The sequence below is a fragment of the Myodes glareolus genome, chromosome 18 (genome assembly GCF_982192425.1).
Source record: "Myodes glareolus chromosome 18, mMyoGla1.1, whole genome shotgun sequence".
In the NCBI taxonomy this organism is placed as follows: Eukaryota; Metazoa; Chordata; class Mammalia; order Rodentia; family Cricetidae; genus Myodes; species Myodes glareolus.
In genome coordinates, this window is record NC_142043.1 from 42,270,417 (window position 1) to 42,294,345 (window position 23,929).

The 23,929-nt window shown below is 45.5% G+C and overlaps 1 protein-coding gene across 1 annotated transcript; it reads left to right on the plus strand.

The window, feature by feature from the left end:
- The first annotated feature begins 1,887 nt into the window (after positions 1-1,887).
- Ecrg4 (ECRG4 augurin precursor) lies at positions 1,888-16,857 on the plus strand. Its single transcript, XM_048430184.3, has 4 exons — positions 1,888-2,280; positions 10,468-10,515; positions 11,844-12,001; positions 16,510-16,857. Exons 1-4 carry the CDS (start codon positions 2,202-2,204, stop codon positions 16,669-16,671), a joined length of 447 nt encoding a protein of 148 aa, XP_048286141.3. The 5' UTR covers positions 1,888-2,201; the 3' UTR covers positions 16,672-16,857.
- Positions 16,858-23,929: the final 7,072 nt, after the last annotated feature.

Here is a 23,929-nt window from a genome sequence, read left to right on the forward strand (position 1 = left end):
TGTATATTTTTATGTACATATATACACACGCCTTACATGCATGTCTGGTGTCCAGACAGCCAAAAGAAGGTATTGGATACCCTAGAACTGAAGTCACAGGTGGTTATGAGCTGCTGTGTGGGTGCCAGAACTGAACTACAGTTCCCCGCAAAAGAACAAATACCCTTAACCTCAAAGTAATCTCTTTAGTCCTTTAAATATTTAAATAATATTTTAATATATTTAAACCTCATATATTGTACCATTTTGCCCACAAATCTCACAGGCTGCTGTTGTAAAAGCTAAGGGCTTTGAAAGGTCCCCCCAACACCATTTTTTAACAACTTACAAAACTGGCGATCCTGCAACGGAGCCTGTTCCACCACTGCATCTCTCTTGCCATCTTTTGTGACGCAGTTTGGGGTCACAGCTATGTTAGATTGCATCTCTGTCACCTGTGATGTGTCCTGCGGAGCTTCCTTGTGGAGTGCTGGGCTGATGGCGTCCCACAGGGTAAGGGCACTTCCCCTGCTCCTCTGTCACCACATCATCTGTGAACCACAAGTTAAGGCAAAGGTCACCGCAGTGTTGCTCTGAAGGACATCTTGCTGGGAAGCATCTGGAAAGCCCGACTGACAGTGGCACTGGGGGTGCATTGGCTTCATTCCAGAATGAGGGCTCCTGAGAGTCTGGCCTGGGCTGGAAGGATAGGAAGACCATATCCGACAAGGCACTGAGCACAGGACACAGAGGTCAGGGACCATCTAGGTGATAACAATGGTGACCAACATTTTTGCGTGCTCACAGCGTACGAGGTTCTCCACATTGACTTCCTACCTCAGTAGGGCAGATGCTGGGTCCTCCCCTTTACAGAAACACATTGAGAAAGGCAGGTGAGTCACCTAAACGCTTGTGCGGAATGCAGAAACACACTGGAATCTAAGCCCTAGCCTTCCCCACTGCGCTCAGTCTCCAGATTGTCCTCCCTGAGGCCCAGGGAAGGCCAAGAGGACAGGTGAGCTTCAGCAGTGGAATTCTCTCTGTGCCCTCTGACACACACTCTCAGCATCCCCTGAGAGTCTTAATCAAAATTCAGATTGCTAGGCCTCACCCAGCATCCGCTAGATCGGGCGACCGACAGTATGCACTAGCAAGTCCCTAATTCTCTTATGCCTGTGCCTTGCCTACTAGCATTTACATAACTTCCGGGTTCACCTTTCTCTTCTTTTTCTTTGCTGGCTAAACTTTGATTTTTCTCCTGCCTGCTGGAGAAACCCCTCTGCCTGACTAGTGGGCTCCAGGTACTAAGCACCTCTCCTTGATTTAAAACTGAGGGTCTCTGTGAAGAAGCAGCAGTCTGTGGAGCTCAGGCCAATTTTACTGGGGACAGCATCTCAAGGCAAACTTCCATTCATCTGCTAAAACAGTTTGTCCTTGCTCCCTGAATCTGCTGCTAGGGGTAGAACCCAGGACCCTTGCAAGATGGTCAGGGCTGCACCACCTCCAGCTGGTCTTCACTTTTGTTGAGCATACTGGCTGTTTTGTGGCCTCTTTTGATGACCAAGCCTGCTGCTGAGATCATGAGTGTCCTCTGCCTCCTTTTCCAATAGCTCCAATGTCCCAGGATGAGAGCATGCACAAGGGACACGCGATCTTTGCTAACAGCTTTGTAAAAACACTAGGCTCCTGAAGGCTTCTACACTGGAGTGGCTTTAGTTGAGAGGTTTTCCTGAACTGGAGCTCAGAATCCAGAGTTTTTCAAAATATCTTAAAAACGAGGCTTTGCAGGAGCCAACTTTAACTGGAGCTCAGGAATTAAGGACATTCCAAAGACTACTTTATAAGGCAAGGCTTGAGCCTGGAGCCAACAGCCTGGGATGCTAAGGGAGGGTTTATGCTGTGAGAGGAACCGCTCAGCGGGGCTGGGGAGACAGCATTCCTTGTCTGCAGCCTTGTTGGTCTGTGCATGGCATCTGGCTTGCCCTCACCCCTTTGGTCACGCGGGTCCCTGCTCCCAGCGTTTCGCCGCGGCAGACCTGCAGGACAGTGTGCCTTGGTGGCACTGAACTGCAGGTTGGCTGGCAGCCTGCTGGCTTGTCGCCCACCCGGTGGGTCCCGCCCCCAGGCAAGGACACCCGGAGCTCTCGCCTCCGCGCCTGCTTCGCTGAGCCCGGGTCTCCAGCTCCAGTCGTCCCCCAGCCACTCTGCCGCGTCCTGGCGCCATGGCCATCTCGTCTGTGCGGCCTTCGGTCCTGGCCCTGGCCGGGCTGGGGCTGCTCCTTCTGCTGTGCCTGGGTCCAGGTGAGTGGCAGATGCTTGACGGAGAGTGCTGCGGGGGCTGGGTAAGGAGACTGGATATGGGAAAGGAGATGGGGTGCTGCTTGCCTGCGTTTGATCCCTCTCTTAGCCTGGACTGGATCAAGAAGACAGAGGAAACAGGTCTAGGATTTTGCACTCGGCATGAGACCCAAGAGGTGCAGTTGGGTAGGCAGTGAGAGTATCAAATTCGAAGGGAGCCATTGTAGACTAACGGGCAACCCTGGGTAAATGGAATAGGGATCCAAAGGACCTACAAGAAATGCTAACTCGGAGATGGTGGAGGCTTTAAGTGGTTGGTGTAGGCAGGCAGAACAAACTGCTCTCTCTCCCCAGTTCCCTTCCAGGCAGCAGAGCTGATGGTATTCCACGCTGCAAAGCAGCTGGGGCCTGATGCTTTAGACAGGGCAGGCTCCAGCCTTTAAAGCTGAGTAATGCTTAGCCTCTTCCCGCACATTTAGCCGAATTAGCTGAACCGTCTGAAACCCCCTTCCAGTTCTTTTTCTATTAAAAGCGCATTCGCAGCACACCCAAAAGGAATTGCTTTGGATGGACGTTCAGGCTTCTCTACCCAGAATTCCAGACTCCTCCTTCTGAACCTGAAAAGGTATCTTTCTGTGCGACCCGTCGGAGGTCTCAAGTGAGCACCACCCCCCTACTCCCCGCGCCCCGTGCATAGGAACGCCTTTGGTGCTTACTACTCTGGGAGGCAACAGTGTGATCCTAGATTTACTGCCAGGAGATCAGGAGCTGGAAGACTCTAAGTCATTTGCCCAGCGCCTTAGATTGGTGTTTGTCCCGGTATGAAGGGACATCGCTGGGCATTGCCAAATGTAAAAGAAGACACCCTTGATTTCTCTTGTCACTTCATATTTGCTTTCTCAGAGCAGACATGGTAAACCAAACTCCAGGGTGAGGGGAGGGAGGACACTGCAGGACGAACCACGAAAATAAAGGGAAGCTTGTTCTCGTTAAAGGATTACTGTTGCAAACATCGGCACCACGCTCATGTGAGCTAGCCTTGTGCACATGGGCGTTTCGTTTTCAGCGCTCATATGTTACAGAGTTAATACCAAGAAGTGAGTGATGGAATCAGTTACAGCATCAGAATCGTTGAGCTGAAATGTGACTTTTTTTTTTTTACGAGAGATGAAAATACATTGAATCTCAAACTTGACCCCCCCCTTTATTTTACATGTATGAGTGTTTTGCCTGCACTGCATGTATGTCTGTGCACCTCACGCTTGCAGTGCCGGGAGAGGCCAGAAGGAGGTGGTGTAACCCCTGGTCCTGGAGGGACAGAAGGCTGTAAGCTGCCATGAAAATGTGCAAATCAAACTCGGGTCCTGTGGAAGAGCAGTCAGTGCTCTTAACAGAGGAGCCATCTCTGCAGCCTCCAAACAGGACTCTTTACGGTACCCAAGCACTTTTTATATAGAGAAGGATCACTGCCCCCTCTTGGTCTTCTTGTTAAGACTTTCACCTTTAGAGTGGGACACCGCACGAGGCTCTGAGTGCACCCAGCTCCTTGTGCGTTCTAATTCCGGGGAGCCAGATTTGATACATGTATCGCTGCTTTTCATCACAGCCTGGAAAGGACAGCTGGAGATGTTGTAGTAAAGGATCCGCGGCTCTCCTTTTGTTCCTTCCTCCTTCCCTCAAGCTGAGTCAGTGTGGTGTCCAATTATATGTACTAATATATAGCTGAGGGTACAGGGCTTGGCAGAACCACAGCATCCATAATTCATGACATGGGACCTCTCCAAGCCTTTTAGTTAGCACAGCTGAGATCTGCCGCGATGGAGCGTTCATTCCTGGAGCAGCGATGAAGAAATTGCAGGCTTGCCGTATCAGCCCAAACCTTGTGTCTCTTTCAGCACTCGGCCACATTTCATTCATTAATTGTGAAGCCCTTCTACAGAAGGCAAACAGATGGAGGGTGGTGCTTAATTCTCTGTGTGCTGCCCTATGACTTGTTAGAGACTGATGAATGTTAAGCTATTCATGGATGCCAATAGCAGAGCCAAGAATGGACCTATCCGCCTTGGCGAATAACGACATAGATTTCTTCATTGACTTTTCAGGTGGGGAGGGAAGTACAGCATTGAGCATCGGTCCCGCCTTTTCTGTTCGCATCATCATCTCTCCAGCAGCCCAGCCAGTTCTCCGCTGTGCTGTGCTATGTTCAGATTCCGCAAGCGATTCTTAATGGGGAATTTCTGGGGTCCACATGCTCCATCTTCACACGGTGGCCCAGGCATTGGAAGTACGGCTGCTCGCTATCCTGGTTGCTTTTCTATTGATGTGACACATGAGCAAGACAGCTTAGAAAACAAAGCATCCAGCGCTTACAGTGGCAGAGGGTTAGGGCCAGTGGTGGTACAGTGAAAACATGGCTGAGAATGAACCTCTCAAGCCACAGGCAGGAAGTCGAGGGTTTCCTTTCTCTGGGCTCCCAGGGACCTTCTCCAATGGCAGAGAAGTGGCCTAATGAGAACAGTGACAAAGCAGCTATGGGACAGTTATTTCTTGATAGACACTGCCCATGAAGATGGCACTGAACACTGCTGTTGTTTAAAAACAGTCACATCAACATAGGCAACCTGCATGCCAACCACAGAAGCCGCTCTGCTCTGATGCCTGCTTCGCCAACTCCTTAGCTCCCTGCCCGGTATATACCAACTCCTTTGAGCAAGATATAAGGACAAATAATGCCATCCTAACATCTGTCCCTCATCCCTTAGTGTGGCCCCTACAGATTCCTCCCAAGGTGTTTCTCTGCTATCATTCTCTAAAATCAAGATGGCCGTACATTATCCTCTAAGCTGGGGCACTGTTGAGAAAGAAGAGCTGTTGTAAACGGAGACTGTCCTAGCAGAGCCCAGGAAGTGCTGTCAGTCCAGCCGTAAGATCCCAAGGGAGACACTTGAGTAAGTTCTAGCATTTTCCCTACTCCATCCCAGAACATAGGCCAGGTTCTCTAGATCAGTGATTCTCAACCCGTGTGTCATGACCCCATTTGGGGGGGTCTCATATTGGATATCCTGCATATCAGATATTTGCATTACTATTCATAAGAGAAGCAAAATTAGAGTTGCAAAGTAGCAACAAAATAATGCTATGGTTGGAGTCACCACAATGTGAGGAACTGTGTTAAAGGGTTGCAGCATTAGCAAGGTTGAGAACCGCTGCTCTGGATGGTACTGCTATCCTGGCGGTCAGCAGGCAACACTCATATCCATGCTATAGTAGGCTAGGAGGGGAGGCTCTGTACGGATTGTGCATAGTGTGAGTGATACAGACCCGGAAATGTGGTGAGTATTAGGCGCACTAACACACACAACCACAAACACAACTACACATGCACACACAACCATACACAGATACACAAAACCACACACACAAGCGCACACACACACAAAACTACACACGCAACCAGACATGCACACCCACAACCACATACAGGCACACACACAAAACCACACACACAACCACACACAGACACACACACACACAAAAACCACACACACAACTACACATGCATACCCACAACCACACACAGACATACACACACAGTCACACACACACAATCATAGGCACATTCTGGTAGAACTCCCAGATGCTTTGGCTTTGAATACTGACTTTTTTCTCCTCGATAACACAGTAAATCATTTATGCAAGAGTTCTTACTAAGAAAGTCTTTTTCCAGTCTTAGCAGTGTGTTATTGACAAACACAGAACAAATTTCTAGCTGCTTTGCCTGCCGAGAATTGATCCTAGGCCTCATCGTGCTGAATGAGTGTTCACTGAGCTGCACTCAGAACCCCAAATTGACATTCTTCGTTTTCTTTTTCTTTCTCAGTATTAAAATTATATAGAGTAAAGGGTTTCATTCTGTCCACTTCCTCCACACTTTGGTCCTCTTCCCCTGCTTTCTCCCTCCCCCTCCCCTATCCTCCCTCTCCGCAGTCAGCCCCTTCCTGCTTCCATATCACAAGATACCTCCTCTATTGCTGTGGTGGTGTGAGTGAGAATGGACCCCAAAGGCTCCTGTATTTGAAAGCCTGCTCTCCTGTTGGGGAACTGTTTGGGGGAGGATTAGGAGGTGTGGCCTTGTTGGAGGAGGTGTATCACTGAGGGTGGGCTTTGAGGTTTCAAAAGCCCATGCTATTCCCGGTTAGCTCTCTTTCTCTCTCTGCCTCTCGCTTGGGCATCAGATTGAGCTCTCAGCTACCGCTCCAGTGCCATGCCTTCCTGCCTGTTGCCTTGCTCCCTGCCGTGGTGGTCATGGGCTCACTCTTTGCAACTGTAAGCTCCGCAAAATGATTTCTCCTCTAAGTTGCCATGGTCATTGCATTTTGTCACGCCAAGTGAAAAGTCACTGAGACCAACACCCTTTCATCTTTTACATTTTCTTCTTTTCCTCTCATGGTCTCCTTTCTAGTTTTATGACTTAACAACCAACCTGTATACATACATGCATAAAACCACACGCATCTAAATGAAAATCTGGGATGTGCATGAGAAAGAGTGTGGCGTTGGTCCTTTCAGTGTCCTGGTTAACAGTAACGGTCAGGGTGGCACAGTCTAGAATCACGGAAAAGAGTCTCCGCTGTCTTTATCAGCTTGTTCAGTGGTCATTTCGGTGATGTATTATCTTGATTATTAATCAGCGTAGGAGGGTCCAGTCTGTCACGAGCAGTGACGTTTCCTGAGCAGGTGGCTCTGGGCTATATAAGAAAGCTAGCTGAGCATGAGACTGAGTGAGCAAGCCAGAGAGAGAGTCAGCAAACAGTACTCCTCCGTGGTTCCTGCCTTCAGGTTCTTTCCCTGAGTATCTGCACTGAGTTCCCTGGGTGATGAGTTGTGACCTACAAGTCTAAGTCAAAAAAACCCTTTCCTCCCTGAGTTTCTTTTGGACATAGCATTTTATCATTGCAAAAGGAACCAAACCATTATCTCACTTAACATAATGGTCTCCAGTTTTATCTGAAAATGACACGATTTAATTTTTCTTTATGGTTGCATGAAACTTAATCGTGTCTTTTACCGGTTTCCCTATCCATTTCTTTGTGAGTGGACATCTAGGCTGGTTCCATTTCTCAGCTGTTGTGAGTCACATAGCAATAAACACGAGCGTGCAAGTATCTTAGTGCATTTAAAACATGTTTAATGTCCTTACCCACGAGGGGGCTACCAATTAAAATGGAAGTAACTCCATCTCACCCCACCCGAGAATGAGCGTCATCAAGAGAACCAACAACACGAGCTTGGCAGGATGAAAGGAAGCAGGAGCCTTTCTTCACCACTGGTGGGAATGTACACTGGTCCAGCCACTCTGGAAATCAGTGTGCAAGTTTCATGGAAAACTAGAAATAGAATTATTATATGACCTAGTTATACCACTCGTGGGTGTACACCCAGAGCAAGTTCTTATTCTCGCTTGGGGCACTTTTGCCGACGCAAGCACAAGTCCATCCTTTTCTCAGAAAACCTGAACTGAGGGGTTAAGAACCCTGCTGGGAATACAGCACCACTACCCTGATATGCCTTGCTCCATCATGAGTCCCCATGGCAGTTCCCGACCCCTGTAGATGCTTAGGGTGCTGGGCGTGTTTTCCCCAGGGGTTCTGGGTCTATCCTTCATGAGACCCAGTCTGTGTGCAACTTTTAGGGACCAGCTCGGTGAATGGAGGGTGTGTTCTTTCAGGATAATCAGGCTATTTCCTACCAACTTACCAGGCAGGTTAATTTTACTCTTTTACAACTGAGTATATTTAACCGCCAATGCCCTGCCCTCCGAAAAAGCTTGAATGGAGGACAATCAGAGAGCATTGCAAAGCTGCGCAGCTATTTTTAAGACCCAAGCATGGGAAGTTCCTCAGCTTGCCATATAAGCCTCATCTCTGCCTGAGTTTGTCTCCTGGGACTTCCCAGCTGTATGCATCTGCACCATGGAATGTAGAGCCCAACCTGAGTCCAGTGGGAAACCATTTTAAGATCCTTAACAAACCGTACCTGCAAAGACTGTCTTAATTAGGGTTTCTATTGCTTTGAAGAGACACCATGACTATTCCGACTCTTATAAAGGAAAACATTTAACTGGGGTTAGCTTATAGTTCAGAGGTTTAGTCCATTGTCATCATGGTGGGAAACATGGCAGCATGCAGGCAGACATGGTGCTGGAGAAGGAGCTGAGATTTTTTTTTTACATCTGGAAGGGCAGACAGCAGTAAGAGAGGGACACCTGGGCCTGGCTTGAGCATCTGAGACCTCAAAGCCCACCCTTAGCGACACACTAAGCTCCCAGTCACAACATTTTACAATAATTACTCAGCCATCTTTTCATGAGGTGACTCAACAGAGCTGAAGGCTTTGTTGGATGTTTAAACCAAGATGGAAGGCATATTGGAATTATTGCCTTGTGAATAAAGTGACTTTTTTTTTTTGCTATAGATTTTCACTGTAGCTGACTTCCCTTCTGTTACAAATTTGGGGATTAATTCCCACAGTTCAGACCTGTTTGATCATTTACTGAGTACTATCTTTCCTGTGCTTTGGGCTTTACTGATTACATTCCCCTAGTTACATGTGAAAACAGTTTCCCCTGCCAGGCATTTGTTCATCTCTTTTATGTAAATGGAGGGCTCTGCCTTTCTGCAGTTATCTTTATTGACAGGCATTTGGTCAGTATTTAGGGTCCAGGCAACAGCATTCCATTTCAGATATTCCCAGATATCCAATTGGATGTCTATGGCAAGTGAGGATCCGAGAGTAAAAAATTAACTCAAGTATATTACCCTTGCAACCTCTGCTTTCTTATTTTTCATGCAAGGGTGAAGTGAAGGGGCACGGAGAAGAAGAATAAAGGGTGATCTCCACGAGGTTTCTGGTTTTTACAGACATAGTTGGGAAATTCCATAGGTGAAGACAAAGATAATATGCATATCAAAATCACAAAAAGGGCAGGTAGAACCTGACAAAGCAGCACCCTGAAACAAGAACAGGTGACACCAGCCAGGAAAGAGCCAGCATCCAAAGGGAAATCCCTGACATTCCACACCATTACATAAGGTGACTAAGCATCCCTGGATCCTGGATCCTGGAGATCCATTCTCCTCATCCAGTCTCTTTAGTCATAACCAGCTTTGGGGATGCCCAGATTTGTTTGCTAGTAAAGGTGGGGCTTGCTACCTTCCTACTCAGTGCCTGTCTTCTTTAGACATTTCTATGTGGTCTGCTATAAAGGGTCATTTGGTGGGATTGACTCTATGTGAATTTGACTGTTAGAACAAAGAGTGAATATTGTCGCTCTAAGGCCTGATGGTGTGGAGGAATGAAGCAAGGTCATTCTGTTGCCTGTGTAGGAGAAATTACACTACTGAGGTGTTTTGGGAATGAATCCCATTTTGGAGGGAGCATCATGCCTTCACAAGGTTTCCACAGATATAACAGCGACTTTTCCAAAAGACAAGTGTTCCTGCAGCTCTGCAAAATGGGGTACCCCGTACGTTGTCCGTTTGGAGGTCTTCCTTTATGAATTTGCCAGCTTTATGTGCACTGCATCGGGCTCCAGCAAGTTCCTTTCACTTATTGTGGCGTCTTTCTTCTGAATCCTGAGAGGAAGCCTTAGAGGCTGGACCTTTAAGGCTCCCAATAGTACTTCCTCCAAAAAGGCCACACCTATTCTAACACAATTACACCTCCTAATATAGGCCTATGGGGCTCTTTTCCTTCACAAAGACCTTGAATACAAATAAGCTTACCTTCAAAATTCCCAAGTGGTTATTCCCAGGGAATTATGAATTCAAGGGCACCATAGGACCGATTGCACCGTGAAGACAATGTTTGCTGGGAGAGGCATGTGATAAGCAGCTCCCCTTGCAGTAAGGCATCAGGACTAAGATTACAAAGTTGTCTTCCAAAGTAGCAGCTCATGAGGTAATGAGCTTGCCATCTGTGGTCACTGTCATCAGTAGGAACCCCAGACACCATGCGTTGTTTTTCTCGTGTGGCAAGTATCCAAAAACCGATTAGATACTTTTATATGGATCTACTGAATCAGTGCAGTGTCCACGGTTCTTACATACAACTCTGAATTTTGCACTCAACAAAGTACAAAAGTTCCAAGGATGATGGGCTCTGAAACCGCTTTCTGTTTGGCTTACGTAGGTGGCGTAAGTGGAAACAAACTAAAGCAGATGCTCCAGAAGCGAGAAGGTAAGTTGGCTTAAGTGGGTAAGGGGTGTGTTCACTCCAATTGCAAGGAGAGGAACAGCAGTGGCAAACAACAGCCTGGGGCTGGAGGTCTTGTGTTTGGAAGATCAGAAAGTGTTTGCCCTTTTAAAGGCTTGCAGATCTGGAAGACTTACTCTGGTGGGTATGTGGCGTGGCATTCTGTTTGATAAATATTACTGCCGATAGATGTTTGGCAACTGTGTCTCTGAGAGCTGCCAGTGGGGACTCAGAAAGAGTGGGGCAGTGTTAATCAAATGTCGATCCTTTTAGACTAGTGAGACACATCTGGGCTGCGAACACTAGCCCTACCTGGTGGAGTAGTTACAGAATGCATTGCTGGTACTCTGCCTACGCAGGCAGTGATTAGGAAAAGGCATTCCCAAAGGGGAAATCTTTTCTATTACTAATTTCTGCTGAAAAAAAAAAAAAAAAACAAACAGTTTCCAACTTATGTAGACAGCAACAAAGAGACATAGATACAAGTAGAACATTCCGGAAGTCACAAAAAACGTGGGCTTTCGGTCCTCGATCACCAGTTATCAAATGGATCCATGGTGCTGTCTAGTGAACATTGTCTCCCCCGTCTTCATCTCCTTCTCTAATACTGGGTGGGTGTCACAGAGATCCGGAAACATGAGCCAGGTTTCCCGTGTGATCGTTAATCACGTCTGCTTCTCCCTCGTAGCTTCCAGTGGAGCCTGAGGAGGGAATGCAGTGGGGATGCCGGATAACAAGCAGGCACAGGGGAGCGAGTTCTACAAGAGCCGCCTCACAGCAGGGTGGCTGCCGCTCAGAGCAACCCAGTGCACATTTTATGAACTAGAAAAGAGTTTAAAGCTGCGCAGCAGTAAGAGATGATAAACATTTAAGGAGAGGGAAATGCCAATTAATCCTGTTTGATCTTTGCATATGTGTAGCATAAATATGTACAATTTATGTACTTTGCGTCAATTCAAAACACAGGAATTGTTACACCGTGTAAGCAGTCTAATAACAGCCTGGGGCTGGAGAAACACTCAGTAGTTAAGAGCACTGGTTGCTGGTTTAGAGGCTCAGGGTTTGATTCCCACCACCCACGTGATGGTACACGACTGTCTCTGACTCTGGTCCAGGGGATCTGACCCCCCTCTTATGGCCTTTGCTGGCAATGCATACACGTGGGGCACAGGCACACATGCAGACAAAACACCCATACACATACATTTCTTAAAAAATCTTTAAAAACACAGAAGGAAAAAAATTTAATAGTGAAGTGAATATTGTTCTCAAAAAGAAATCATCGTCCGTGTTTCGGGAACCGATCTTTTCAGAACCTACTCCAGCCAAGACTAACGTGGCTGTGGATGAGCACACCGCGAAGGAATTCCTGGGTGGCCTGAAGCGTGCCAAGCGACAGCTCTGGGACCGCACCCGGCCGGAGGTGCAGCAGTGGTACCAGCAGTTCCTGTACATGGGCTTTGATGAGGCGGTAGGTAGACTTTCCTGTTGGGGGACCTTGGACACCACAGGGCAGGCTGTTGGGGACAGAGGCCTGACCTGGGAAAGAGGGCCTGGGAGGTTAAACTTTGAATCTTTTTTCCCCCCTCTGTTTGCTGTTGCACTATCAAAACACTGAGGCAGGGAGCTTCTAAGTGTTCCTTTTCAGCTTTTGTCTCTGAACGACTAAGATTAGGAAGTCACCGTAGAGTGGCTTTAGTGAGAACATCATGGCAAATGGTGTCACGATAGCAAGAGTATGTGTTAAGATAAAGCAAGAAAGAAGTCTATATTTTCTTTCCTCATTTGTCTGCATCTGTCTATCATCTATCTATCTATCTATCTATCATCTATCTATCCATCCATCTATCTATCATCTATCTATCTATCATCTATCTATCTATCTATCTATCTATCTATCTATCTATCTATCTATCTATCATCTATCTATCTATCTATCTATCATCTATCTACCTATCTATCTATCATCTATCTATCTATCTATCTATCCATCTATCATCTATCAATCAATCAATCTATCTATCTATCTATCTATCTATCTATCTATCATCTATCTATCTATCTATCCTCTATCTATCATCTATCTATCTATCTAGCCATCTATCTATCTATCTATCTATCTATCTATCTATCTACCTATCCATCTATCTATCTATCTATCTATCTATCTATCTATCTATCTATCTATCTATCTATCTATCTATCTATCGAGACAGAGTCTCATATAGCCCATTCTGGCCTCAACCTCACTATGTAGCCAAGGCCGACCTTGAACTCCCAAATGCTGATGTTATAGGTGTGCACCAGGATACCCACTGACTTGATTTTACAATTGCCAGTTTTTGGGAGAACTTGCCCACTCTGAGAGGCCACAGGGTTAGTTCTTTCGAAAGGTTAAGACCTCACGACCTAATTTCGTTGCATCAGGGCCTCATCTCTTAAAGATCCCAGCCCTCCAACACTGCCACACTGGGGGCCGAGCCTCTATCAATGAACCCTAGGAGTGCACAAAACATAGCCAAGCCACAGTGCTTTTTATTCCGAATGTCTGGGCCCACTGTGTGCTGCATGCTAGCCAGTCATGGGGAGGAGGAATCCAGGGACCCTGTGGGCCAAAGAACTACATCCCAGATTCCTGATGAATCTCATTTTCCTGGAAATGGCCCCCAGCCCTCCTGCCCAGTTTCACTTGGGCATCACCAAAACAGCTCACTTAAACATGGTCATGTTTGCGCAGAAATGGTTGAAGCAACAAGACGGGTCTATGAACTCAGGAAAGTCATGAAAAGAGACTTGAAATGACCTTTAAAGAGAGGTGGTTCTTGCAGATGTTCAGGGGAAATTTCATCAACGCACTTGTGAGTAAAGCCCAAGGGAGTTTGCAGCTTGGTGGGCGGGGCAGCCCCAGTGGGCAATGTTGGTAAGGGACCAGAGGGGACTGTTGAAAGTCACATATTGTCATCTGGGCTACAGGCACAGACAACAGGCTGCAGGACAGGTACTCTAGATTCTACTCACTGGAGACTGTCCACAGAGTGGTTGAGGAGTCCAGGGTGGGCAGCTTAGCCTGCCTCCCAGGGAGCATTAACAGTCGGGTAGCTAAACATATTTTCCTAAATAGACATGTGGCTCACAGAGGGTCTTCCACATCCCGTGTTGGGTAGAAATGCTTCCTTTCCAATGCAGTACAGAGCAAAGCATGAGGTGCCTCATCCCTTCCCTCCCGTTCCCAGCTTCTGCACACAGCTGTCAGTCCCTAAACGTACCTTTGCTACTCAAAAACAAATCTTTTGCTGTGCAAGTAGCTACTTACTTAAGCCAAACTCTGTGTCAGGTGTGACGCAAAGTACTTAAACAAATATCTTTGTTTAGCAATTATTATGCTAACTTAAGGGATATTGCTATGTGTAAGTTGCCCCTTTTTAAGGTTCATGTTCTGCCTGGTGGAGTTACTGGGAAACAGGAAAACTCACAGTGAAAGGTTCCTATGATAGTCAAGCCGCGCATCCCCCAAAGTCCTGAGGGGGAGTACCCATGCTCTAGATTTATCGGCAGCATCTTGTGTTTGGAATATTTAAGTGCATAGATTTCTTTATTTGGTAGATGAAAATATCATACCATTAAGTCATTTTATCTCTTTGATGACCACCATTAAAACATTTTTAATATGGGTAAATGACTAAAACATCAAGTTTGACAACAAAACCAATAAAAGATGAGGATTGAGGAAGGCTATAGTAATTAAATTTGCATAAAAAGACCACAAGAAACTATGCTCATATGCCACAAGCGATGGTCTTTGGCCTTGGAATGACACCACCTTGCTTTATCTATGCCCTGGCTCGTATTCGAACTTGAATAGTCAAATCTGAACCTGTCTTATTTTTATACTCATAAAAGTCCTTAAAGCAGATTTAAAATACACATTTGAAGCCAACATTTCAAACCTTATTAAATGAGAAAGTCAGGCAGTACGATTATTTTATTCTGACCCAAAAAATGTAGCATCGTGAAAAAAAAAAAACCTAGGCTAAATATACAGAGAGGCAAAAATTGCTGCTTCCTCCTCCCTGAGGTAGAGGTTTTGGGGTGGCTCTGAAGATGAGGGTCTTGGACAGCAAACAGATGAGGAATCAGAATCAGTGGCCCCAGGTGAGGGGTACACAGGAGGGGTCTACCAGTTATCCAAAGTGGGTGGCCATTTGGTCCCAGAGCCCCTGTACATGGCCCAGCCTAGTGTTTCCAGCCTCACAGGGGTCTTAGGTCAGATGGCCCTCAGCCTAGGGTAAGCTGGAGTCCCTACAAACTAAAATGTCTCCAGCACATCTACCTTACCATCCTCCTAGATCAGACACATCATCAAGGGCCACCTGGGAGCCCCGATTCACAGCAGCATCCCCAAGAGGGTCATTCCACACAACATTGGCCTGGGAAAGGATCCAAACCCAGAATCCACAGTGGTTCCTACTGAGTGCACACTGCCCTCCTTCACATTATCCTAACACAAAGACAAAAAAACAGTGCAAGCCAGAGTTGCTCCTTATTTAGGGTTCTCTGGCCATTCCAGGAAAATGAAAACAGATTCCTGAGACCCAGCCACTAGAAAATTCAGTCCAGGAGGCTGACAAGGCACCAGCAAATCTGCATTTTTTTTTCCCCCAGCCTCAGAGGTGTTCTGGTGCAGGGTCTCACAGTCACGGCCTGTGGCCCAGGCTGCTCAGCCTGCTCCCATTCCTAATCTGCCTTGGTTACGTCCCCAGGGACTCGTCCTCACACTAAATCAACATGTACAACGTGTCATCCCAATTCATCTTGCACTTTCACCAACACTTCAGAAACATTCTCCTCCCCTGTGAAAAGGCGGTTCGCAGCAACGAGCAGCCGCTGGGGGAGGTCTTATTAATTGCTGGTCCCTTCCCTTTCCTTTCCATTTTTATCAGCAGAAGCTGTTGCCTTTCATAACTCTCTCCAATAGATGGCAGGTTTCTTGTAAGCCGGGACTCTTTTATCTTGCTTTGGGCCTTCTCCAGTGCCTGCGACAAGGCCTGACCCCCACAGTCCACTTCACAATTTTACACAGTGCACATTTGTGCCGGTGCACACACAAACCAAGAACACAGGTGTGCACACCACCTGCGGTGTCTCAGATGCCCTCCCCCAGAGCTGGAAGATGCCCGCCGTTGATTGAATTCCTACGGTGGTAAGCATAGGAATAGGCCAGGAGGATAGGAAGGCACCTGCCATGGTAATGTGGATGGTGCCTCAGGGCCAGCCAAGCGGTTACTGCATCTGACAGACACATATTTTATTTACCTTATAAAGAGAGGAATGCTCAGAGGTAGGGTGTGATAAGACTGGAGTGGAGGAGATTATCAAAAGTAGGGGCATCGATTCCTTTGTGCGGGGTGCTCATGCTGGTATCTGTATCATGCTGGTATCATTTCATTTGTATTTTAATAAATAAATCTTGCCTGAAGATCAGAGAGTAAAATAGCCCCACTGGTCGGCCTTACAGACCAGGCAGTGGTAATACACACCTTTAATCTCAATAGCCACACTAGTTGCCAGAGAAACCAAGTAATGCACGCCTTTAATCCCAGTGGTGCACACCTTTAATCTCAGAACTAAAGAGGAATATAAAACAGGAGGAGACAGCTCTCAGTCTCAGTCTCATTTCGAGATTCCTGGTGGCAGGGTCGCCATTTCAGACTGAGGTCAAGGTAAGAGCCAGTGGCTGGCTGTTTTGCTTTTCGAATTCTCTGGTTGAATCCCAATTTCTCTCTCTGAGTTTTTATTAATCACGCACCTGGTATCCTAAGGCTGGATTAACCCATGAACAAAATGTCATACAAGCAGCTGTCATAACACTGGTTGTCAATCACTGAAGGAAAGCCATTTAGAGAAAAGTCATGGTTTCCATGTGTTTTTAGGAAAGTGTGTGTGTTTAAATCCCTTCTTCACCATTCTCTTTTCTTCCAGAAATTTGAAGATGATGTCAACTATTGGATGAACAGAAATCGAAATGGACATGACTACTATGGTGATTACTATCAGCGTCATTATGATGAAGACGCAGCCATCGGTCCCCGCAGCCCAGAAAGCTTCAGACACGGGGCCAGCGTCAACTATGACGACTATTAATGTCCCTTGCTGAGGCGTCGCCAGAGCCTGTGCCTTGCTTCAGTAGGCCTTCTCCACCCACACTGTGCGAACATCAAGGGCTAAAGGAAGGAGGAATAGGGGTGCCTTTTGCATTTCGTGCATGCTTGTAACAATGCATATCATTTAAAAATAGAAATAAAAGCATTTTTTTAAAAAAAGATAAGTATCAGAATTCGCTTGGGAGAAAATTGAGCCCTGACAATTCAGATCGCCTCTGTGTTTGAAGTTGGCATGCCAACCGAGGGCCTCTCCAGTTCCCTCCAGGAATCCTGTCAGTTTTCAGGCAGAGCAGGAGTGAAAGCCAGGGGAGTCTCTATTTGTTAAAATGCAGTCTGAGCTAAATGCAAAATATTGATTCAACAGGAAAATCTAGTTGGCTACGACTTTTAGTTTTGGATACAATTTGGAGAACCCTGTCACTGGACAGGCAGTGGGGGTTTTCTTTGTTCCGGGCTGCAGGCCAGGGCAGGTTTTTTTTTTTTTTTTTTTTTTTAACAAACTGTGCAGGGAAGTGAACCGACCTGAAGTTTTTCAGATCTCAGAATACCTACCATTTTTTTTTTATGTGCCTCAATCAACAAGGAAAGATTTTCCCACGGAATGTAAACAACCTGAGTGAAGAAAGAAGTGGTGTTGGGATGAGGAGAGAAGATGGGAAGAGAGGGATGGAGGTGGAGGCTGGTGATGGGAGCCAAGTAGTCCAGCCTGTGCCACACCCAAAGGCCAATCGGAGATGGGCGGGCAAGGACAGCATGGGAAGAGGCTTGTCAGTCATATTTTGGTTTATCACACTCTCTGACGTCCTAATGAAAATGGATTCCTCTTTTCCTAAAAATGATATGCCATTCACATATCATCTGTGGAAGACTCTGACTCTCAAGATCTAGGTAGTAAGTTAGCTCCACTTAGCAGAGTGTCTCACCCTCAGGGTGCAGTGTTTCTGAGCTGCTTCCCATGGAGGATCTTCTTGGGAAACATGACTTCTGCCAATCAAAAGTGTGATAAATATGCACGACCTAACATTTCATGTCAGTAATCCCAGCATTTGGGAAGTAACAGAGTAACAAAGATGAGGTTTGAGTTCAAACAGTGTGAGAAGCGGTCTTAAACGCACACACACAAATAACACTTCGCAATTTCTAGATGTCCATTTCCGTGGGATGAAGCACATCTTTCTTGTTGCATAATCGCCACCACCATCACTTCCAGAACATTTTCATCACCACAAAGTCTGCCCCAGTTAGGCAGCAACTCCCCATGCCGCTTCCCCAGATCCTGAGAAACCCCATCTTTTCTCATTAAGAAACTATGATGGCTTTCTTCATGACCTTTTCCAATGCAATCACTTGTGTTCACCCTCTTACCAACCGCCGATCCCTTCACACACCCCCTCCAAATTGCCTTTCTCTGGTTTTGTGTCTCCTATATTACATTGCAAAACTGAGTTCCTGTAAGAAAGATAAACATATGTCCCATCCCCTTCCATCTCCCTCACCCTCTAGGCTGCTGTCTCCTCACCAACAGCCCCCTTCTACTTTCATGACATATGTATTTTGAATCTAGATTCCATTAGGAGAGAAAACATACAGTATCTTCTCTGTGCTGCCTTAGTTCATTTGCCGTGATTATCGCCAGTTCTTTTTCCTTCTCCTTGCAAAAGACAGAATTTTGTTCATTTATATATGTGCCCACATGTGTGTATAGTATGTGTGTGCACATACACACATGTGGATGTGGAGGTTAGTGACCAATGCTGGGTGTCTTATTTGGCCCATTTCCACCTTGTTATTATTGTTGTTGTCTGTTTTTCACATAAAGATATAAAGTGTCTTAGTTATTTTTCTATTGCTGTGATAATATAACACAATCAAAACAACTTATAGAAGAGTTTATTTGGAGCTTACCGTTTCAGAGGGTTAGAGGCCATGACCATCATGGGGTGGGGGGGGCATGGCAATAGGCAGGCAAGCATGATGCGGACGCAAGTGCAAGGCAGAGAGAGCTCACTGGGAAATATAGGAGCTTTTGAAATATCAAAGCCCACCCCCAGTGAGACACCTTCTCAAACAAGGCCATACCTCCTAAATCTTCCCAAATAGTTCCACCAACTTTGAGCGAAGTATTCAAGCATATGAGCCTGTGGGAGGCCGTTCTCATTAAAACTACCATGCAGGATCTCTCACTGAATGGGAAGCTCACCAATTAGTTAGACTGAGCTTTGAGCTCCAGAGATTTGCTTGTCCTTGCCTTCGCTATTTACCCCTGTCCCTTCAGCACAAGAGTTACAGACTTGCACTGCCCAACTAGACTTTTACACAGGTGTTAGGGACCAGGAAGTCAAGTCCTTACATCTGTGAAACCGGCACTTTATTTACTAAGCCATCTATCCACACAGAATTATATATATATATATATATATATATATATATATATATATATATATATATATGTATATATACACATATATATAATTCTGCCTAAGTACCAAACAAGAATCAAAAGAGTCTTCCTTTGGACCAAGAGTAAACCCAAATTTGGATTCTCCACTGCTCTCTCCGAGTTTTCTCTCTACCTGTAGTTTGTTGTCTATGGCCTGCCTGTTGTTTACCTCATGTGTCTGATAGCTTTCTTCATTGTCTCTCCCTAACAAATGGCTCTGCTCTATTTTACTGAACACCATAAAAAATATAGTATAGCAAAGAGATGTGGCATTCTTTTCTACAGAAATCTTTAACAAAATTTTACGAGGGAAGAAGTCACTTGACGGACTCAAAACAGCACTCAAAACCATGCACAGATGTTATCAGCATACAACCACATGTTGCTTCCAACATGTATGGTGGATGTTTGTTTTTGTTTAAGGAGTCTGTCAACATGCTGTCTGATTTCAGCAAATGATTACCACAGCACACACATTCATTGTTCTGGGTCAGGGGTATAGAAGAGCACATGGTTTTTAAAGCTATGTATTTAGCTTAGGTTATAAAAGCTATATACAGGAAACCCAGGCATGCAAGGCTGGTCACACTGTTTTCTTAAAGGCAAGTTAAACTCAACGCAGGCTGATTATGACATAGGGAAACAGACTGAGGGTAATTTTAAATGATCTCCAGGCAGTCGGTAAGGTCTGCCAAAGTTCAGTTTCTGAAAGCAAGGGGTATTTTCAGAAAAAGACTTCATTGTATATTTATATGGCATTTTTTAAAAATCAATTCATCTGTTGACGGGCATTCCAGCTGGTTGTACACCTGGGTCCTTGTGTGTAGTGCCACAGGTAACATGGATGTGCAAGTGTCCCCGTGATGTGTTGATGTAAATCTAGGAGTGGTACATCTGGGTCTTGTGAAAGTTCTTGTTTGTTTGTTTTGTTTTGCTCTAATTTTGTTTTGTTTTTGAGGACTTTCCCCTGGCTGTGCTTGTTTATATATCCAGATGACACTTGTATAGAAGAATTCAGTGTAAAGGACCCCTCATATCACACCCTCGCCAGCATTTGTGGGTGTGCACAGCTCTACTCTCTGTGTGTATGAATTTGATTGCACTAGCTACCTCACCTACATAGTCTTACAGTGTTATGCTTTAAATATAAACTGTTTCCCACAGGCTCGCCTGGCGAATATTTGGTTCCCAGGTTGTGGTGGTATTTGGGAGTTTGTGGTAATTTTAGGAGGTGGGGTCCACCTGGAGAAATGGGTCCTTAGTGGGACATGCCTTTGAAGGTTTTATCTGGTTCCCAGTCCCTTCTTTGTTCTTTTACATGCCAACCCCAGTTCCCCCTCCCTCTCCTTCTCCCAACCCTATCTCTCCCCTTTCAATCCCCTATCCACTTCTCAGAGGAGGTGAGGCCTTCCTTGGGGAGTCAACAATGTCTGGGATGCCAATTTGAGGTAGGACCAAGTCCCCCTACACCCGTATCAAGGATGAGCAAGTTATCCCAACATAGGGAATTGGCTCCAGAAAGCCAGTTCATGTACCTGGGATAGGTCCTGGCATGACTGCCGTGCCACCCACAACATATTAAGCCATATAACTGTCACTCACATCCAGAGGGCCTAGTTCCGTCCCATGCAGTTTCTCCAGCTGTCAATCTGCAGTCTGTGAACTCCCAACTATAGCTCAAGTCAGTTTTTTCTGTGGGTTTGCCCACCATGCTCCTGACTCCCTTTAATTCATATAATCCCTCCTCCCTCTCTTCAGCTGAACTCCAGGAACTCAGCCCAGAGCTTGACTGTGGGTCACTGCATCTGGTCAGTTCCTGGATGTGGGTTCTATGATGGCAACTAGGGAATTCACTAATCTGATTAAAGGGGAAGGCCCTTTCAGGGACCCTCTCCACTACTGCTAGGAATCTTAGCCGGGGGTCATCCTGTGGATTCCTGAGAATTTCTCTAACACCAGGTTTCTCCCTAACCCCATCATGGCTCCCTCTATCAAGATAATCTCTTACGTTGCTCTTCCCTCCTCCCCTCCCCGAACTCGATCTTCCTGATCCCTTATGTTCCTATCCCCCATCCCCTCCCTTCTACCCCTCACAGTTTACCCAGGAGATCTTAACTATATTACTTTCTGGGACCCTCCATGTGTTCCCTTAGGGTTCCCTTTTCTCACCTAGCTTCTTTGGGATTGTGGACTGTGGCTTGGTTGTCCTTTGCTTTACATCTAATATCCTCTTATGAGTGAACTCATACCATGTTTGTCATTTGGGATCTGGGTTATCTCACCTAGGAGTTTTATTTTTTCTAGTTCCATCCATTTGCCTGCAATTTTTCAAGATGTCTTTTTTTTAAACCACTGAATAATACACCATTGTGTAAATGTACCACATTTTATTTAGCCATTCTTCGGTTGATGGGATTCTAGATTGTTTCCAGGTTCTGGCTATTACAAATAATGCTGCTATGCAGTTTCCCCATTTTACATTATCAGGGTTTTTTTTTTTCCTTTTTTTCACTCATGCTGGGCTGGCTCAAATGCAAGTGTAATGTTAAAGAGGAGGGAGACTGGACCACTGTGCCAGAGGACACCTTTCTCTTTGCTCCTGATCTCAAAGAGGGTGCTATGTTAATTAATTTCTTCATTAATTATATTTTCTGGTTTTGGCAGATGTCCATATTAGTCAGAATTCTCTAGAGAGCAGAACCAATAGAATAACGTTATCCATATGAAATATGGATCTGTTTAGGCTTGCTTACACACTCCCAGGATGTTGTGAGGCTGACTACCTGTAAGCTGAAGAAACAGGTAGGCAAGGTCACAACTGAGTCCAAGAAGCCTGAAATCTTACAACCAAGGAGGCTGGTGAGATAAACCCCAGTCCTAGACAGAGGCCCCTGAAGAGACACTGATACAAGCACCTGAGTCCAAATGGACAAGAAACCTGGGTTCTGCTGTCCATTCTCAGAAAGCCTGTGGGTAGGAAAGAGGTTTTTTTCTCATTTCTTCTTCCTGTCCTCCTGACTAGACACTCCCCTATCAGACAGTGCTGTGTGCATTCAAAGCCCATCCTGCCCACTTCCATCACTGATCCACATGCCAGTCTTTAGAGATGCTGTAGGAAGGACAGTCTGCCGGTTCTGTCACTGTCCCCCAGGCCAGCAATGTTACATCATTGTGTGCTTGTTCCAGTCAAGAAAATTTATTCTAAAAATATACTAAAAGGCCTGAACTTTTAAAGTGAAATAATATAACCTTTTCTTTAAAATAGGTTAATAGAGAGAATTTCATTAATACTAACCAAGTAAATGAATTCATCAGTTTAATTTCTGGGATACATCTAACTTGGCTATGATAGAGTTTTTGCCCATTGGTAGCATTGTTTCGTGATATCTGTTTGGAATCTCTGCATCCTGTCTCACTTTCGGTTCTGCTGAATTCAGTTCCAATGTCAAGATTGCAGTGGTCTCAAATGAATCAGGGTGGTTTCCCTGAGACTCTCTGTGTCTGAATGTTATGAATGAAGCTTCTCGCTAAAGAAAATGGAGAGCATCACACAAAACCACAACTGAACACAAAGCAGAAATTGCTGGACTGACTGTGGAAAGCCAAGCCCCAGTGGATGTATCTGCATCATGGTTGCTGGCCTATGTCTCAGGGCACATCACAGAAGAGCAACACGAGCCAGAATACCAGGAAGACTGCGGTGTAACAGTCTCTCCTAGAAGGCTGCATAAACAAGACCGGAACCATGGCAGTATCGATAGACATGCTAACACAGAAGGAGGGAATTTCACAGGATCCCACCCCTAGACAAATAACTGCAAGCAACTATTTATTGACTGCCAGAAGATGGAAAATTAGCTTCTCCCAGGGATGATCCCCTTACTGGTTATCCAATGAAGAGTGGTCAGCCATGAAACTATGTATACACACCATTCGTAGAATTGGTCTCAGTCACTGTGTGTGTGTGTGTGTATGGATATATGCATATATATGTTCATATATACATATATGTAACAGACATAGTCGAGAAAATGTAGCTGTCATCTTGAGAGTCAGGGGAATGAGAGGTTTGAAGGAGCAGCCGAAAAAGGCTAGAGAGAAGAAAGGGAGAAGAAAGAAAAGTGGTGTGATTTTATTTCAATTAGAAACATTTTTAAAAGAGACAAATGTGACAAACTGCAATGATACACATGTATAAAAATACCACGATGAAGCCCGTTATTTTGTAAGCTAATTAAAAGCAGATTTTTTTTAACAATAAAAAATAACAGAACAGCCTGTTTCCCTAGTGTTTGGTAGCACTCAGAATAAAGTTGTTTATGTGCAATGATTTCTTCATGAGAAAATTCTGGTAATTGTTTTTGACTACTGATTTGACTCTAACTTTACAGCCAAGAGGACTGTTCTAATTGTGTGTTTCTTTTTTAGTCTGTGTGCCTAACTACTGTCTTTCCAGGAAGCCGTCTATGATCTCAGCATTCTGAAGTGTGTCACAGCTTCTCAATATTCACTTGATCAGTTTTTCTCCGAATCTGTGGTTATGTTCTGGTCTACCGTATTTCATCCATGCCTTTACAAGTGACTCACACCCTTTGAGACAGGAAGCTTTACTATGCCGCCCTCTTCTTGTGTGGGTCTAGTTAGTGACTCTCTTGTTTGTTTGTTTGTTTGTTTGTTTTTACCAGTGTGAGCCTCCAGCTTAATTAGATGTCTACTCCATTCTGAGCTTCGTTGTGTAAAGGCAAATACTCAGTGTTCCAGCCATTGTTTTCCAACAGTTTGAATGAAAAATTAGATG

Excerpts from the sequence above, each read along its gene's own strand:
- Ecrg4 (XM_048430184.3), top strand. The coding sequence starts at position 2,202 with ATGGCCATCTCGTCTGTGCGGCCTTCGGTCCTGGCCCTGGCCGGGCTG. Across the intron at positions 10,516-11,843 it reads GATGCTCCAGAAGCGAGAAG|AACCTACTCCAGCCAAGACT; the intron begins GTAAGTTGGCTT and ends CGATCTTTTCAG. Across the intron at positions 12,002-16,509 it reads ACATGGGCTTTGATGAGGCG|AAATTTGAAGATGATGTCAA; the intron begins GTAGGTAGACTT and ends CTTTTCTTCCAG.